This window comes from Schistocerca gregaria, chromosome 2 (assembly GCF_023897955.1).
Source record: "Schistocerca gregaria isolate iqSchGreg1 chromosome 2, iqSchGreg1.2, whole genome shotgun sequence".
Lineage (NCBI taxonomy): Eukaryota > Metazoa > Arthropoda > Insecta > Orthoptera > Acrididae > Schistocerca > Schistocerca gregaria.
Window position 1 is genome coordinate 474,831,344 of NC_064921.1, and position 19,290 is coordinate 474,850,633.

At 42.9% G+C, this 19,290-nt stretch overlaps 1 protein-coding gene across 19 annotated transcripts in view; it reads right to left on the reverse strand.

Annotated features, from left to right (window-relative positions):
• Window positions 1–19,290, reverse strand: part of LOC126326569 (patronin) — a 377,528-nt gene that overhangs the window by 251,043 nt on the left and 107,195 nt on the right. For all 19 annotated transcript variants that reach the window (XM_049995777.1, XM_049995779.1, XM_049995784.1 and 16 more), the window contains exon 2: window positions 5,846–5,941. In XM_049995777.1, coding sequence (XP_049851734.1) covers window positions 5,846–5,941 — 96 coding nt within the window. The remainder of the gene's footprint in view (window positions 1–5,845; window positions 5,942–19,290) is intronic.

Sequence of the window (19,290 nt, forward strand, 5' to 3'; positions counted from 1 at the left end):
GGTCACCATAACAATTGATAAGAGCAGGGAGGAGGAGGAGGAGGAGGAGGAGGAGGAGGCATGCAGGCAGGCAGTCGCTCCTGTCAGCATCTCCAACACAGTAACACATCTGGCTATGTTTGGAAAATATAAACGAGTGTGGTTATAACGTTGACAATGGTAGCAACATGTCAGGTTTGGAAAGTCTGGTTGGACCTTTATGACTTCATAGCCTGCTTTAATCTTTAATTGAACTACTACTCAATCAAATGTGAGAAAAAGAGTGCATGTATGCACTAAGATGGCATCAACATTTTTAATTACCCGATGAGCTGAAATGATGCCCTGATCTGAAAAAGAATTTTGGATTTCTTCCTCAGTCAGACCACCAAGCAGCCAAGAGCAAATAACACCACATGAAGAATTCAGCGTGCTAGACACAAACAGTGTAGCCATGGAGAAGTGACACTGTTAACAACTGTTGGGCTTGAAAATCACAAATGATCTCCAGAAGCAAAGTCCCATTACATAGGAGAGAGCAGGATTTCACAGAGCCTGCAATAGCATCAGCAACTTTCTGTATAATAAATGGATCAACCACAGCAAAGGTCTGACCTTTCTAAGTACCTGACACCATGAGGAACTGAGATGCAACTGCAAGAGTCTTTGAATCTTTAGCCTCGTTCTTTTTACATTCAGTAGATGTAGACTGAAATGGTGATTGGCTCACTGTGAAGAAATCCCCCATGACTAAGTGTGTGTGATGGCGTGCTCCTTCCAACTGGCATCCCCCTTAGAGGGGGCTCACCCACCTTAGGAGACTGTTCACACCTCAGGTCACTCATCCCAGACTCCTGACAGAGGGATTAATTGGCAGTTGAGATGGCAACAGCTCACACAAACACTCCTCCCTGGGGCTGGCCTGTACCAAGGGTATGTGTGAACACTACCTCTTTAAGGGCTGGGAATTACGCATTTCCCAGTCATCTGCTATGCATCAAACATGTGAGCTGGTCTTCAGGAGTGCACATGGAGGAAGAGGAAACAAAGAGAGATCTCAAACACCAGAGCAGAGGAAGGGGAGAAGATGTACAGACAATGGACTGTTCCAATGTTGGGCTACCAAAATTTCAGAATGCATTCTTGCAGATACCCAATACCACGTTCCCCAATAGAGGGAAAAAGAACAGAATGAAGTTAGACATGAAGCATGGAAAGGGAAGAAAAGACTGCAAAGGCCGGGGTCCCGTGGTAGCCAAGCACAGACTCACCAGAGGTGAGCCTCCTTCGGGGAGGGGGGGACTAGCTCACTGATGGTGATGAGGAAGGGTGTGACATACAGGACCCTGTAGGGCACTGTTCCCTTGGACCCCTGAAGAGCTGATAAGTATAAATTCTAAACCAGCACAACCAATAGGATAAAAACTGAATTAAAAACTGTTAGGGGGCATCAAACACCACAGTCAAGGAGAGTAAGTCAAATGTCGGTGTCATATGCCTTATGTAGATCAATAAAAAGAATGCAGTGAGACATTAGCATTTTGTAAAAGCCCTGCAGATTGCCATTTGAAAGCTAAGCAGGTGTTTGGTTGTGGGCCATTCTGCCCAGAAACCACATCAACTGGGGAACAAAATTACTTAACATTAGAGAACAGAGCATAACTGGCAGTTAACCAACCTTTCAAGCAGTTTATGGAGCGCATTTACAAGGGTAATCGGGTTGTAATTATCAAAGGCTGTCAGGTTTTTGTCCAGCTTAAGGATGGAATGATGATACCATCTCCCTATTGTAAAGGGAAGACACCACAAGCCAAATACAGTTGATGATCTGGATAAGATGGAGCCGCAGAAATCAGATTTTGTATCACCTGAGTGTGAATGGAAATAGGGTCCACCGCTGTATTGTGACGCATGCAGGAGCCTGAACCAATTCCCAGTCAGTGAAATGTTCATTGTATAATTTGGCATGCTTGGGTGTGAAGGAGAGGGGAGTTGTCTTCAATTTGTCACTTACAGATCTAGAACACAGCTCACGAGAAGAGGACAGAGACATAGACGCAGTTGCAAAATGGGTCACAAGGTATTCAGCAAGAGCGTGACACGTCCATACAGAGACCATCCTGACAGACGATACTAGGTACAGTTGTGGGTCTTTGATGGCCAAGGAGACTACAGAGCTTGCCTACACTTGGGATAAAGAGGGATATGTTCCCAGAAAGAAGTCTTAGTGCTCCCAGCATTCCTTCTTACTCTGCTCAATTCCATGGTGAGCCTTACCACAAAATAACTTTATAGTGATATGGGTGGTTTGCAAAGGATGTCACCTGTAAAATGCAAGGTTCTTTGGTGATTCTGGACAAGCTATTACCATGTATTTGGTGCACCAAGGCACAGACCAGCGACCTATAGAAATGAAATAGCAGTTGCAGTACCATAGGTGATCACATCGGAAATGTCTTGCGCAACATCGATGATGCAATCTGCTCGGGGGCAAAGCTAAAGCAGAGGTGTACAACCGGCAATGGCAAGTAACAGGATCACTCTAAAGTGCTCACTTTCAAAGACCATTACGTACTGACCAAAGCAGTGTAGTCACCAGGAGATTGTTAGATCAACAGCCAAAAAGATACCATGGGCGACAACGAAGTGGGGAAGAATACCAACATTGAGGAGATGTACATCATGACTAGTAAGAAATTTGTCCAGTAAAAGGCCTATACCAGATAACATGTAGCTCTGCAAAAGGTGTAGTGTGCAATGAAATACCCAAATAGGAGAAAAGGGAGGAAGTAGCTGGAGTAAGGTGACCAACTCAAATAAATGGCCTGCAAGTAAATGTTGCAAATGGAGTTCATCAAGGTCATTTGCACCCGCACCACTATTGCTTCCAATGTGGTATGAAGTGGAATCCACCGGCCGACGACATCTCTCAAAACCAGAGAACAGAACCCAACATATGACCCAGCGCTATTCCAACAGAGCGCATAACAACCACAGAGTGTTTTGAAATGCCCATCAGCGAAAATTGTTTCTTGTACTGAAAGGCAAATTGCAGAAGAGCAGGAAATACAGTTGTGTAGTTCTACCAGGTGACAGTATCCATTACAGTTCCACTGAATGATCACATTACAGTTGTCGACATTAAGCATGAAGAGGCCGTAAGGACTGCCTTGATGCCACCTCCTCCAACCATGGGCTCTGCAATTGGACTCCACCTAGCTGCAGCAAAAGCTATCTCACACAATGGCCACTGCTGGGTGTCCTGATGCCCCAGTAAGACAGACATTTACTCCTTGGCATAGGTGTGGAACTAGGAGTTCAGACACCAGTGTGATTCCTGTCTCGTCAGGGAGCTCAACTCAACAGGTACATAATAACTCCATTGTATTGGATTGGCTACCACATTGGTTTCGGAGCACATACAACAGCCTACGCAGGTACTGTGCACACATCATCTTTAACAGTGTATGCAGTATGTGCTATTTAGGGTGTTCTTACCTAGAAGGAGACCAGAAACTACTACAGTCAAAAAGGTAATGAATGAATGAATGAATGAATGAATGAATGAATATTCCGAGAAAGGAAGGCAGAACCAAAGGAACAGTCAGGTTGATATTGAAGGCTGCCATTATGAGAAAGGGAGCAAGAGAAAGGAGGATAGTCACAGATGACAGGTTCCAGCACACGAAAGGAAGTAGACACTGTGATAGCTTGGTGCCCCAAGCTCACCACGTACACTCAGGAAAGAGTCATGAGTTTCCTGAGGGACTAAGTAAACTAGTATCAGGGCAGAATTTACTGAGAAGCCAAGCAGAAATGTTCAAAGAAAACAGGATTATTGAAATAACTTTGGACAAATCAGCAACTGGAAACCTACTATCTTCTTTCTATACTTAATAACCTTAAATTATTAAGTTAGTTAGTTTGCGCGTGTGTGTGTGTGTGTGTGTGTGTGTGTGTGTGTGTGTGTGTGTGTGTGTGTGTGTGTGTGTGTGTGTGAGAGAGAGAGAGAGAGAGAGAGAGAGAGAGAGAGAGAGAGAGAGAGAGAGAGAATTAATTTATTTTGTGGTTAAATTTAAACTAGTGACCAGACCTGACTTCGCACAGGTAGCACGAAGTATCTAAGGCTCTATAACTTGGAGGGTGTAACAGTAATAAATATGAAACACATCTTCCTCTTGAGTATGTCTACCTGTTGGTGAAAACTGGGGCTGTGGTTGTCTAGTGGGTACAAGAACAAGCTCTAGAGTTCCAGGGGTTAATTCCCTGATAGGAGAGGGTTTTCCCTTGTTCCAGTCCCTCCAGGATGGCTCCAGGTCATCTCAGGCTGCTGTCAAATAAGTACTGGGGTTCTTTGCCGAGGATAAAAACTTGCCACAGTGAGTGACAAGTAAATGTGTAATGTAGAAATAAACAGTAGTATGTGTCTGTGTCATGGAATTTTGACGATATGAAACTGGCAAACTGAAGTGTTCATAAATTTGAACCATGCTCATTGTACAAATGCTATATATTATGATGGTCATTCAATCTTCTTTTTATCAATTTGCCGATGGCCTCAGTCACAATACAAATCTAATTCGACAATCATGTGAGCAAACTCCATGGTCAAATGTGTTGTTTCATAGAATGTAGTACCCTTTTTTAAATTTTAGTAAAGTGGAGTTCTTGGTGAAACAGAAACAATGGAAAGAAAAAAGTTAACAACTAACTATATAACTGTGGCAGTGACTGGTTGCTAGGAGCTGCAGAAAAACAAACACACACACACACACACACACACACACACACACACACACACACACACCTGGTTTTGTCTAGTGTCAGTTCTAGTGATTACCTTGCATGTAACGGATAGCAAACTGATAGGCCTATACTAGTTTTGCTTGCGATGCTGAATTACAACACTGATTCAGGTTTGGGGGATTCTCTCTCTCTCTCTCTCTCTCTCTCTCTCTCTCTCTCTCTCAGCATGCATTCTGGAATCAATTTTGTAAGTTTCTTCTGTATTGCTTTGCCTCTAGCTCCATATGTAATCATCTCAAAAGGATCACCATGGGTTTATACACCTCACCTGAAATTCCTTATGAAATGTTTATTTTCACAATTACATATTTGTATTTCTGACATATCTCGAACTACACAAACACGTAACGTAATCTGAATGACAATGATGTTTTCTCTTGGTTGTCAGTCACTTTGCTATCTGCATTCTAAATTGATAAAATGTGATGCCTACCAAACATAAATTTCTGTTTTGGCTTCTTGATACACTCATTGGTTTATATTTACTCTTAACTACTTGTCTGCTCTTATACTCCATTTCTCAGATGTGGTACTCTTTTTGTACCCTTCATCGTTCCACCAGCAAATATCTACACATTCATGTTTCATTTTCTTCTCTCTTTAGTGCTGAAGAATATTTGGACTAACAATCCAACCTTTGGTGTCCTCAAGAGTGTGTCACTATTAGCCGAAATTTAACTGTTCAGAGAAATAGTCTTTTTACTGAAATAAATTTAAACTTTTTTCTATGATTATATTAATAATTATATGCTTTTAATACAAAAATCTACCAGCAATAGTAATCCATAAGAGTACAGAAAGAAATATCCATGCATGCACACATTTGCATTAGGAAAATGTGAAATACTTGAGCTGATAGTAAATCTGGGAAGGGGGCTGAGCTGTTAAGAATGTGTTATATTTCAATCAAGTATTTATGCTGTTTTGAATATGTATGATGTCCAGAAATCTCATGCTACTGTTTTCCAACTGTCACGGTACATAACTTGTGTAGGTGGTATACCCATTATGCACATAAAACAAATAAACATGTAGTGACCAAAACCCAAATAAATTTTACCTCGTGGTCACGATAAAAAGGTTCTCGGATGTTTTCAGGAACTTTGTTGTTGTATGCTTTTGATAGCAACCATTTTATTGACGCCCGCTGTTTTGCCTGGAACAAGAAAAAGTGAGAGGTTAGGTATGGCTATGTATGTGATGATGTCTGACTAATGTTATTAGTGAGATCTTAACATTATATTTCTCATTATCATATGAAAAGGAATAATATCAGGTTACAAAATAAAGACAATACGGTATATAGTGAAAAAGGAAGCTGGTAGAATATGAAATGAAGTCAAGCAGATGGTATTAAAAGTAAATGATGCATTGGAAAAACGTGCAGTGTTGTAAAACTTACAAGCATTTCATAAGTGTTACTAAAAAAAATGTTATCAGGTCAGTATATGCTGGAATATCATACCATCCATTACAAATCCCTTCAATAATGTCCCTCACTACACCAGGAAAAGTTATAAGGAACAAGTGAAAGAAGTATCATAAAACTTTAATTTTTTTACAGCATTCTCAAAACTTTTATAAACGGTATATATATATATATATATATATATATATATATATATATATATATATATATTAACCATCAGACTACAAATAAATATATTGCCAATGTCACAATTTGTATTTATGAAGTACTGCGATACTGAGAAAGCTATTTATACGTACAGTGCCCATGTACTTTATTCGTTGAACAAATTATACACTACTGGTATATTCCACAATCTGCCAAAAGGTATTTGACAGTGTAAATCGCAATATCCTTTTGCTGGGTCTGACAGGAAACAAAGAGTCTCAGTACAAGACAGCCCACTATTACACTATTATTCATCACACAACTGGGAAATAATTACATGTGGTCTCCCATAAAGTCCCACTTTATTATCATTACTTTTCTATGTGTATGTTAATGATTTTTCGTTAGTATATTAACAAATGCCAAGCTTTCTCTAGAATGAGATTTTCACTCTACAGCGGAGTGTGCGCTGATATGAAACTTCCTGGCAGATTAAAACTGTGTGCTGGGCCGAGACTACCTCGAACTCGAGCCAAGCTTTCTGTTTGTGAATTGTACGAACACCGAAATAAATAGAAAATCAAGTATAACTTTGAAAATGTCAGTTATTGGAATTTTTATGGACATTAATAAATGGTCCCTAGCAGATTATTTGTCATTAAACTCATGAAGTGGTCTCATTTTGTAAACATTAATGGTATATTCTTGTTTGATGACGTGTTCTAAATCCTTGAAGACGGAAGTTTCTTCAGAAAAAAATATTAATACACTGACTAGCAGAACCGGCTACTTCAGTGTAATATGGATCTGGTGCTGGGAAGTTCTACGGAGAAAAAAAGCATGGGGAACAGTTCCGCAATTCGGATGCATAATTAAATGAACGGCATCCTAAGGCCAGCAACTGTAACGGCCAAATTAGGCGTGGCGAGGCGAGCCGGCTACTTGCATTGCTCGCATTAAAGACATCTACGGAGGTCTGACGACATATTTGGAGCATCAGCAATGGTAGGTAGCGCGAGCGAGGCACAGGTGGAGGCGCTCACACAATGATTATTCTTTCGCGTGGTTTGACGAAGTAGCTATATTACTACTGTGTTCGATGAAGTATGAAAACAGCCGTAATAAAACAGCACTGGTATTTTGTACCAAATATTCTTATGCCCAACAATACTGGGACTATGCCTTCGAGAAATTTCTTAGCCTTTTTAACAGCGCAATAGCACGCGAAAATAGATATCGGATGAAGCAGCGACCTCGAAAATGGCCAATATACAGGGTGATTCACGAAGATATGCAAATATTTTAATATGTTATTCTACAAGTATAACTAAAGAAAAAAGTTCATAAAAGCATAGGTCCGCAAACGTTTGGTTACGGATTTACGGCTAATAAGATTTTGCCTGAAATTTAGCAACTTCGGTAATATGAGGCCATCGCAAAACCGTAAAAGATTAAAGTAGAGCACGATTTCCATTCATTTAGTTGTTATTGGTCTGGTGAATCTAATTCAACATGTCCTAGACGTGGATTTGCAGTAGTTTTCCCGAACGTCCAGAGAAGCAAAGATTATTATACAAGTGTTTTCCTTTTTATTGGCTTCTAGCATACAAACGTTTCAGCCCTCACAAATAACTGTACTGACACTCATAACAAGATAACTTTTTTCTACGTCATACATACTGTTTAGGGCATACATTCATATTTTTTCAGATCAAAATTATTGTAATCAGATTACAAAATACAGTTGACCGCTAAAAATGTTAATTAAGTTCAAATCATTTTAGATTTTTATGTCTTCTTCCGCTAGAAACTGGGATATGGCATCGTATGTACTCCGGGTTGTGTCTCCGAGAATTGGGGTAGTACAAAGCGGCTGGCAGTGACCAAGTCTTAAAGAGCGCCTTTAAAAAGTTGACTACCTTTCTCAGAGCGTCTACACTGAAATACGATATGATTTACATCACCATTTGTTCCTCTTCACATTGACAGTAGGATGTCTCCGATACGCCGATTCTATGATAGGTGGCAGGGAAAGATTCATGATTGAGACGCATTCTCACAATGGACGTTATAATTTTCCTTGAATGTTTGAAGTTAGAAAACCATGTCCGTCTTGGTATGAATGTCTGTATACGTGCATAGCTTTCACCTCTTGTATGTTGGCTTTCATTCTATTCTTCCTGCCATGAGAGAATCGCTTGTCGTTTTACTTTTAGGAGGTATTCTGTGTATGGGAGTTTAATGTCCATAGGTCTTCCACTGTTAATCGCATCTCTCGCTAGTTGATCTACTTTGTCATTGTACAGATTGCCGGAATGTGATTTGACCCCTACAAATTCTATAATTTGGCCAGTCTTCTTAGCTTTGTGATAATGATCCAGTATGTCGAGAGTGTATTTACTAGTTATTTTGTCCCAGTTCCTGTAACTAATGGATTTCAGTACGCTTTGAGCGGGTGATTCTTACTGCCTTGGGTATTCTGAGAGCTTTTGCATATTTGATTGCCTCTATAATAGCGAAAGTTTCAGCGAGAAATATGGAAGCATCACCCGGTAGTTGAAACTTCCTATCTTCTGCAGATTCTGGACAGAAGAAAGCACATCCGGTATGATTTTCCATCCCCATTTTTGAGCCACCTGTATATAGTTTAAGATATCCTGCCCACTTTACTGTCAGGATCGATGTAGGTGAAAACTGCCCATAGCCTTTTCCTTTGCTGGAGTAGTCTACTTATGTCACAGGAGTATCGTGATAAGAGCTGTGATAGTCATATAGGAACATTGGAAGAACCTCACTTCGATGTACTTTCTTTTGGAGATATTTCCAGTCTTCGTACCGCTTGTAGATATAAAACTACTGTTTCCTGAGCGTTTCGCACTTTTTTATCAGTGGGTGTTTAGTATCTGCCATCCGCTATAAGATATAACTATCACACATCGTTGCTCTGCGAATGTGTGGAGGCATTTCTGATGCTTCCAGGAGAAGGGCGTTGTTGGGAGAAGAATGCATAGCTCCGAGACAGATGCGTAAGCTTCTGTATTATCCAATATTGCTAAGTACTTAGTACTAGTGCTAAGCAGTGTGATAGACGGTGCATCCGTAGTCTATGCGGGAATGTATCAACGTGAGGTGGAGAGTGAGCAGAGTGTTGGGGTGAGCCCCCCATCATACTCTTATCACTGATCTGAGAAGGTTCAATGCTTTTTCACACGTACTGACGAAGGTTTGAATATGAGGTATCCAACTAATTCTGGAATCGAAGAGAACACCAAGAAGCCTCGCCTGGGATTTTAGTGGTATTTTATGACCATAGTCTTACACTATTCAAGCAGTCTGGCATAGTTTGGTTCCTGAAAGGAACAAGTACCGATTTTTCTGCCGAAATCTGTAACGCACAGCTACGTAATGTTTGATCCAGTGTTACCATCGCCTTTGAAATTGGCTTTTGGTAGGCCTCTTTCCGAGCTATCAAATTGCTAAAAGATTGAAACTTCACCTGGAGTGTTGCAGTATACTTTGGCCAGTCAACAACCTTTATTTTCCACCTGCTGTTTGAATAGATAATTTCTACTGTGTTTATAGGTAAGTCTATTGTGATTTCCAAAGGGAAATGGTCTGAGCCAAGGGGGTCTCGTTTGACCGTTCACTCCGTTACAGAGTTGAAGTCAACAGATCACAATGTCAAATCGACGGCCGACGGTCGTCTGTTTGGGTTATGTATCACAGTAGGTGAACCATCATTTAGAAGAAACAAATTGAGCTTTTCAAAAAGTGTAACTAACTCTCTGCCATCCGCGTTATCTATTTCTCAATCCCATAGTGAGTGGTGTGCGTTGAAGTCTACAAAAAGGAGAAATGGCGTTTGAAGCTGGGCTACAATCTGATCCAGTGAAAGATCTTGTACACTCCTGGAAATGGAAAAAAGAACACATTGACACCGGTGTGTCAGACCCACCATACTTGCTCCGGACACTGCGAGAGGACTGTACAAGCAATGATCACACGCACGGCACAGCGGACACACCAGGAAACGCGGTGTTGGCCGTCGAATGGCGCTAGCTGCGCAGCATTTGTGCACCGCCGACGTCAGTGTCAGCCAGTTTGCCGTGGCATACGGAGCTCCATCGCAGTCTAACACTGGTAGCATGCCGCAACAGCGTGGACGTGAACCGTATGTGTAGCTGACGGACTTTGAGCGAGGGCGTATAGTGGGCATGCGGGGGGCCGGGTGGACGTACCGCCGAATTGCTCAACACGTGGGGCGTGAGGTCTCCACAGTACATCGATGTTGTCGCCAGTGGTCGGCGGAAGGTGCAAGTGCCCGTCGACCTGGGACCGGACCGCAGCGACGCACGGATGCACGCCAAGACCGTAGGATCCTACGCAGTGCCGTAGGGGACCCCACCGCCACTTCCCAGCAAATTAGGGACACTGTTGCTCCTGGGGTATCGGCGAGGACCATTCGCAACCGTCTCCATGAAGCTGGGCTATGGTCCCGCACACCGTTAGGCCGTCTTCCGCTCACGCCCCAACATCGTGCAGCCCGCCTCCAGTGGTGTCGCGACAGGCGTGAATGGAGGGACGAATGGAGACGTGTCGTCTTCAGCGATGAGAGTCGCTTCTGCCTTGGTGCCAATGATGGTCGTATGCGTGTTTGGCGCCGTGCAGGTGAGCGCCACAATCAGGACTGCATACGACCGAGGCACACAGGGCCAACACCCGGTATCATGGTGTGGGGAGCGATCTCCTACACTGGTCGTACACCTCTGGTGATCGTCGAGGGGACACTGAATAGTGCACGGTACATCCAAACCGTCATCGAACCCATCGTTCTACCATTCCTAGACCGGCAAGGGAACTTGCTGTTCCAACAGGACAATGCACGTCCGCATGTATCCCGTGCCACCCAACGTGCTCTAGAAGGTGTAAGTCAACTACCCTGGCCAGCAAGATCTCCGGATCTGTCCCCCATTGAGCATGTTTGGGACTGGATGAAGCGTCGTCTCACGCGGTCTGCACGTCCAGCACAAACGCTGGTCCAACTGAGGCGCCAGGTGGAAATGGCATGGCAAGCCGTTCCACAGGACTACATCCAGCATCTCTACGATCGTCTCCATGGGAGAATAGCAGCCTGCATTGCTGCGAAAGGTGGATATACACTGTACTAGTGCCGACATTGTGCATGCTCTGTTGCCTGTGTCTATGTGCCTGTGGTTCTGTCAGTGTGATCATGTGATGTATCTGACCCCAGGAATGTGTCAATCAAGTTTCCCCTTCCTGGGACAATGAATTCACGGTGTTCTTATTTCAATTTCCAGGAGTGTATTTTAGACTTAGGTGGTTTGAAAAGGTAACGATGGTGAATGCGCCGTTAGGAGTGTAAATTACAGCAGCAACTACCTGGCATTCTGTTGTCCTAATAGTGATGTCCAATTTTTTAAACTTAACTGTCTCTCTAATCAAAATGACTACTCCAACTCATCTTCCATCATCTCTGTCGTTTCTGAAAACAGCGTATCATTTGAATTGTACTCGTTGGGTTGGCTGAAACCAAGTTTCGCAAATTCAAGCTACCGGTACGTGGTTGCTGCTAAGCTCCCGATAAAAACTTTCTCTGTTCGAGATTGCTGACCGTGCAGTCCACTGGAGTATTTTAAAAGCCTTTGTCAGATTTGCATAAGTCTTCAGCAGCATTATGCATAAGAAACAGCCTGTTCGTTACCATGTCTGTTTCGTTTTTAAGAGAAAGAAAGATCTGCATTATTAAAGCACAAAGGCTGTTAATAGTAGTTTCTCAACCAGTATAAGATGTTGCCCGAGGAATGGGAGGATATGGATTGTTTTGTATTGAGTTCTGTGGAACCCGAAATTTGTATCCATATCAGAATAAGCCTGCTTGTATGGACTGCGAGTAAATGGTTTATTTTTGTAAGACCTGGGAGCTGGAACCGACATAACTGCACGCTTAGGTTCCTATTGTAGCCTTTTGTCCGTGGTGTTCAAACCTTTCGGTTCCTCGCATACTTTAGCCCAGTCACTAGGAGAGAGCTCACGTGTTGTAGAAACACCAGCAGTAGTCTGCGCAAATGATGGTCGTGGTAACGAGACGGCAGTTGCATAAGAAGGGCCATAGGCTTCGCTGCGCTTTGCTTCCATGTGCTGCTGATAAATTGGGCAACAGCGATCAGTAGCGAGGTGGTTTCAGTTGCAATGCAGTCACCTGATCTTTCCGGCATGTGAGGTCACATGCGCTCCCATGCATTTGGCACAGTGGGCACTACTACGACACGGCAAACTTAAAATATTTAAGGCAACTGTGACATCGCAAAACTAACTGGACATACGGTGCGTCAGGGCATCGAATACCGCACAAATATACGTACTGGGGAAGTTGTTGAAATTTAAACGTTACAGCACGTTTCGTTGTGGGAAGTACTTTCAACTCTCCATTTTCTATAACTTTCTTTGTGAACCTTCGTACGTCGGTTACTAAAAATTCCGACTTTCTTTCTGCAAGGATATCTTGGTGGGATAATGCAATATCAACATCACGGATAACTCCGCTTCCCTTGGTCAGTGGAATCCTCGTAGTAAAGACGATGCATCTTCTTTGGCGCCAGTTACATTTAACCCTTTTCCCCTCGGCATCGTGTTCCACCACCTATCCTCTGTACAGTACCAGTAGAGTTAACTGTTTCAAGTCCGCGTCCGTAATTGGGTAGTAAGCGTCGCCGATTGACAATCGGATGGCCCAGGTTCGATTCTCGGTATTGCCAGGGATTTTCCCTCGGTGAGCGGACTGGAACGGAGTCGACTCATCGTGATGCCAACCAAGGAGAGGCTTGAAAATTAGCAGCGCCAGATGCCGCCATTGGATGAAGCTCACACGGGCTTGACCTGCCCCATCTGTGGTCAGAACAGGGGTGCTTTCCTTTCCTAACATTAGCATGCACATTCACTGAACTTCGCCGATACCACTGTCACTATCGTACCCTTCTCACTGCCAATAAATTTAATTACTTACAACAAGCATTCTCAGCTAACCTTTCCCAGGTATGTACAGCGAACATGTGAATTTCCCTAGCACCGGGAGCTCGCTTTGCTTTGCTTTGCTTTGCTTTGCTTTGTTGAGTAATTCGCTCTTATTAGTAGCTCCAGCAAGCCGCAAGTCATCTACATCTACATCCATACTCCACAAGCCGCTTGACGGTGGGTGGCGGAGGGTACTTTGAGTACCTCTATCGGTTCTTAGCAGCTTCTATTCCAGTCTCGTATTGTTCGTAGAAAGAAAGACTGTCGGTATGTCTCTGTGTGGGCCCTAATCTCTCTGATTTTATCCTCATGTCAAAACAAAGAAGTGATGTCGCTCTGCAGTCAGCGTCAGTGGTATCGATGAAACAGTCGGTTGTCTGTTATATCTTTTTTTCCCAAGCCAGTTTTACCTGACTGTTGAAACCACTCAATTACCAGTGGCTGAAATAACGATTTTTTTTTTGTTTCTATTCGTATTATTTCCTCCAATAAACGTAAAAATCAAACAAAGATTGAAAAATTTTAAGTCCCTCAGTTTCAAGATACATAAAATCAAAATATTAAAGACACAAATAAATGAAAATGTAGTCCGTCCACTGTCCGGTGCTTTTCTCGAAAAGTAATAAGTGTCTGAATACTATAAAAAACTCACCAGTATTCTCCTATAGATTCAATTTTTTTTGAAACTCTGATCAAAAATCATGTTGTAATCGGGATGAAACCACTACTTGGACATTACCAAGAATGAGTGCTCACGGGTGAAAACTGAGGTTGAATTTTATTTTTCGTGGCGTATTATATAGTCACAGGCAGCACATCAGCTCCTTTCTATTTTTTTTATGATTTCATAGAAACAGACAAATCTTTAATCTTTTAAAGTAAATTAGGCATTGTACTTCATCGTTATGCCGCTTCTTAAAAATATTCTCAGAGCATGGTTAGTGCCATTCTGAAATACAACGGATATACTGCGACGACAGCGGTAAACTACCGTATAGATCGGTAGGGGCAATTCTTGCACACTGCACGTAAACCGGTGCCTTAAGCTACGACACACGGCAGAATGTACACCATCATCTCAGCAAAGCGGTACTGATTCTTATACCGCTCGTCTCGGCATTGTTATTAAAATAGCACTGATCGCTACAATAACGCAATATTTCAAATCAATGCAAATTTTACGAATAAAAATCACTCCATGTTTAAGAAAAGAATTATTTAAAAACTAAAAATTTTAGCACTGCTACTATGATTAGTTTATTTCGATTTTTATACTCGTTTATAATCAGAAAATAAAAAAAACACTTGTTATACCCGAGACAAACAAATACTGAAAAATGTACATTATTCAGAACTAAAATACCGGTATCGGTTTTAACAGGTCGGTTTTTCCCATCCCTAGTCTGTGGACGAAGCAGTGAGAGCGGTGTGAGTGGTAGCCAAAAGCCGGCACCGGGCTGGGTCCAGCTTTGACGTTCGCTGCCCACACTCGACGGAGCAAAGGCGTGGCTGCCAGCTGAGAGGCTACGCGGCAGCAAGGAGCAGGCGACACAGCGCGGCCTTGGCTACCCCTGGTGGGCGGCGCGCGCATTCCGCAGCAACACATCTCGCCGGGTTGCAGCCCCGTTGGTGCCTCAGCACCAGCCAGGTCGCGCTGTTTTGCCATATGCGTGATTATTGACAATCCACGAGGGGCGTTCAGTAAGTAATGCAACACATTTTTAACTGAAAGCAGGTTTGTTTCATTCAGGATTCCAATACACCATATTATTCCCCTGCTCTTCAACGTAACACCTGTTCACTGCGACGGCCTTACGCCATATTACTAGGAGACCGGTATGCTCGCAGGGTACCAACCTACTGGTCGGCGTCGGAGCCATCAATAATCTCACCATAATCCACATACTGCTTCCCGCGAAGTCTCTGTGCAGTCTGAATACGCAAGACCAAGCTGTGGGCGGACGAGGAAGAAGAGCCCCACGACATTTTGTGAGCTTCTATCGCGTGAACAGGCTTATGTGAGGCCTTGCGTTGTCATGGAGAAGTTCGTTTGCATTTTTGTAGCGACTAACATGCTGAAGTCGTTTCTTCAATTTGCTGAGGGTAGCACAATACACTACAGACCTGATCGTTGCACTATGAGGGAGGACATCGAACAGAATAACCTCTTCAGAGTCCCGGAAGACTTTACCAACTGAGGGTCCGGCTTTGATGTGACACGGCGCCACTTCAAGGATTGCAATTTTGTTTCTGGTTCGAAGTGACGAACCCACGTTTTGGGGCCTGCGACGGTGTTCGACAAAAAATTCTCACAATCGATCTCGTATCGCGCAAGCAATTACGCACAGATGGCCCTTCATTGCTCTTTACGACCACCTTTTAGGCAACGAGGAACTCGGCGATCACACACCTTTGAGTTCCCCAGCTGGTGGACGAATGAGTCAGCACTACCAACAGACGTCCAGTTGAGCGGTGAAGTATGTGTGATCTGTCGGTCACGTAGAATGAGAGTGTCCGCACGTTCCAACACTGCAGCAGTCACAGGTGTGCGCGGCCGGGCGGCCCGCGGTTGTTCGGACATGTTTGCGCGACCTATCCGCGATGATGACAGACGCCTCGCACGACGACTCTTCCGTTAAAGCCAGCAATAATTTTCGCAGTCTGATTCCCACGAAATATTTATAAGAGAAATCCCAGGAAGTTGTGGCCATACGTAAAGTCAAAGAACGGATTCAAACCTTGCACACAATCTCTCTTGAACCTGTCTGGTGTCCAAACTGAAGATAGGTTTCCGGAACCAGAAGTTTTAAATTTTGCATCTGAGACCCTTTTTATGCAAGAGGATACTATTTTTAGTTATGTTAGAGAACCAAACTGAAAATTTTTGGAAATTTATGGTTAAGTTCTATGGGACCAAACTACCGAGGTCATCGGTCCCTCGTCACATTGACTCACGGATGGGAGATAATGATATTAGCTTCCCCGGTACTGGAAAAGAAGCAGGACTATTTGCAGCTAAAAACATTGTACCACGCCTTGATAGACTTATAGTTAATTTTTACAATGAAAACTCCGCGGAATTAGCTCCTTTCCTAGCCGATATCGAGACTCGTTTGCGCAGATATTCGACAGGGCAACAGAAGTTCCAACCTGTCACCTGTGATTGGAAGGGAGTGCGAATCACTCCTGTTTTTGAGTCATATGACACACAGAATTATACTTTTGCACTTACGTCGCCAAATTCCGCCTGCTGCGGGTCCCTAAAGCACATTCTAAGCTAAAAATAATATGACGATGCTGGAAAAACATTCTGCTCTCACACAATCAACGTGGATTAAAAAAAAAAAACACTCGCATGTAACACGACGTGCTTACTAAATGCAGGAGAACATGCGGTTTTCTTTTTCCTTGATTTCCGAAAGGCGTTCAACACTGTACCTTCAACTGCTAAACAAGATACGACCACACGGAGTATCTTCGCAATCGTGTGATTGACTTGAGGGATATTTCACTAACAGAATCTAGTACATTATACAGGACGGCGAATATTAAAAATTGAAAGCAATTTCGTGTGTATCCCAAAGAAGCGTAATAGGACGTCTTAAGGTTTTCAATATACAGAAAAGATTTTTAAAATAGGATCAGCAGAACTATCAGATATTTCGCTGGCAGTGCATCTGTCTATAATCTATAGCAAAACATCCTCCTTGAAAGATCGCAAGGCAATATTGATGGACTTTACCATAATTTCCACTCCTTGCAATGAATGGCAACTCTGATTATACGTGGATAAATGTGAGGTAATGGCTGTAACAAAGACAAAGAATCTGATAATATCTAATTAAGAGATTAAGGAGTGACCAGGTTCAGCACGTAATATCATTAGCATACAGGTGCAACATTAAAAAGCAATGGGACGAGCACAAAGTAGTATGAAAGACCGATTTGTTGCAAGGGTTTTTACAAATTCCTGTGTATATGTGAAGGAAATCACCCAAAGACGCTAGTGTGACCAATTCTACAATATTGTTCCAGTGCTTTGAGTCCTTATCACGTAGGCGTGACCAACTGACTTCGAACAAACTTAGAGATGCGCTACTAGGAAAGTAACTTGTCGTTTAGTCCATACGAAAGTATAACAAATGCTCGGGGAACTCAAATGGGAATCCTTGGAAGAACCACGACGTAGCCCTCGCGAAGCCCTGTCCGGTATATTTCAAGTATTTGTATTGGAGAGAAGGATGCACGTGGGGGTAGTTACTCGGAGATGAACAGGCTCCCACGGGATAGAGTAGCATAGAGAGTTGCATCAACCAGTCTTTGGACTGAAGACCACATCATCATCATCATCATCATCATCATCATCATCATCATCTAGTGCCTGACCATGTGAACTGTGAGAGCGCGCATATGTTTGTGAATCAGCTGAGGCGGGATGTGGGTACCAGTCCGATATTCACCTAGTCGGGTATGGAGAAACCGTCTAAATACAACATACAGGCTGGCTGGCACACCGGCTTGCGTTGTTAATCCACCGTATGGGTTCGATCCGGGACCGACGCACCTCCCCGAATCCCGGAAGCGTCCTCCAAATGCGCGGCTGCTCGGATGGATTCAGAAGTGGCGCACGTCATCCTGGTGAACAACATTTGACGCTAATTGCATCTTTTGCACCACTTCATCATAGGCTGCTGCCTGAGAGCAACCTTGCGTCTTTTGAGAATTGTCAATTACACTAAAAAAACAGGTGATAAAAACACAATTTCCTCTTATTTATGCAGGATTTTCATTAATCATCATCACGATGAATGAATTTGCCAAACTAATATTTTTCTCGTCACTTGCACTGTGTTTGGGCTACATTCTCATCTTTCGCTTACTTTTTATTTTGTGCATAGGGTTTACCCAGGCCCATAGGAGTTCATACTTATCGAAACAAGAACACAAGACTGCACTCCAGCTCGGCGTAATATATATCTGTATCTTTATTCAGAATTGCAGACATCGTCCCTTAAATACAATAACTAGCCCTTGTCAGAATTATGTTCCTGCTTAGCAATGTAGAAGCAAAATGAGGTTAAACGTCTGCGACGCCGGCACATTCTATTAAGGAATGCAATCGATCAGCTTGCTAAATTATAGTGGCTGCAGAAACACTAGTTCCCTGCTGCGGCGGCTTGAAGAGCTCGTGGCGCACGCCTTTAAAGGTCAGGAGTACATCCCTTTATTATAACTTCGAATTTTTAAAAATTCGTGTTACAGTAGCATTTAGGTTTCGCTTTTCCTTTCCGGAATGCCCAATACTGTGACTTTCGAAATGTGATATATGAACGTCCAACAATAAGAACGTTGTTTCAAAGATCTAACTTCGTCTTTTGCTTGACTCATACGGTCCATGAGAACAAGAACACGCTATTCACTCTTAATACTCTACTAGAGTTGTCACATTAATTGTAGTTCCTTACAAGGGTAAGAGTAATTCAGTTTCAGACTAACATTGCAGGCTGATCAGGAAGCTACACTGTTGGTAAATTCCAACGCAAACAGCACAGAAGATATCAATGAAAGGCGTTACACTGATTTCTATCACCTCACTACCTAATGGAATGGTGCCGACAGAATATTAGGCAACAACCAACGTGTGATCACAGTGTAGTAACAGCACGACCAAAAACCGGTTTTAACATGATGTTCTGCATGGGATGTGTTTACCCGTCGCTATGAAATTAAAAGGTGATATTCAAAAATGACATGTAAGAACATCTTGAATTATTGCTGACTGGCAGCACACGAAAGACGTCATCGTTGGCTCAGAGCGTACGCGGCAGACATAACATTGATTAACAGGTCATTCATGATGTTGAAAAGATGTGGCTGTTTAAATGTATTTATTCACT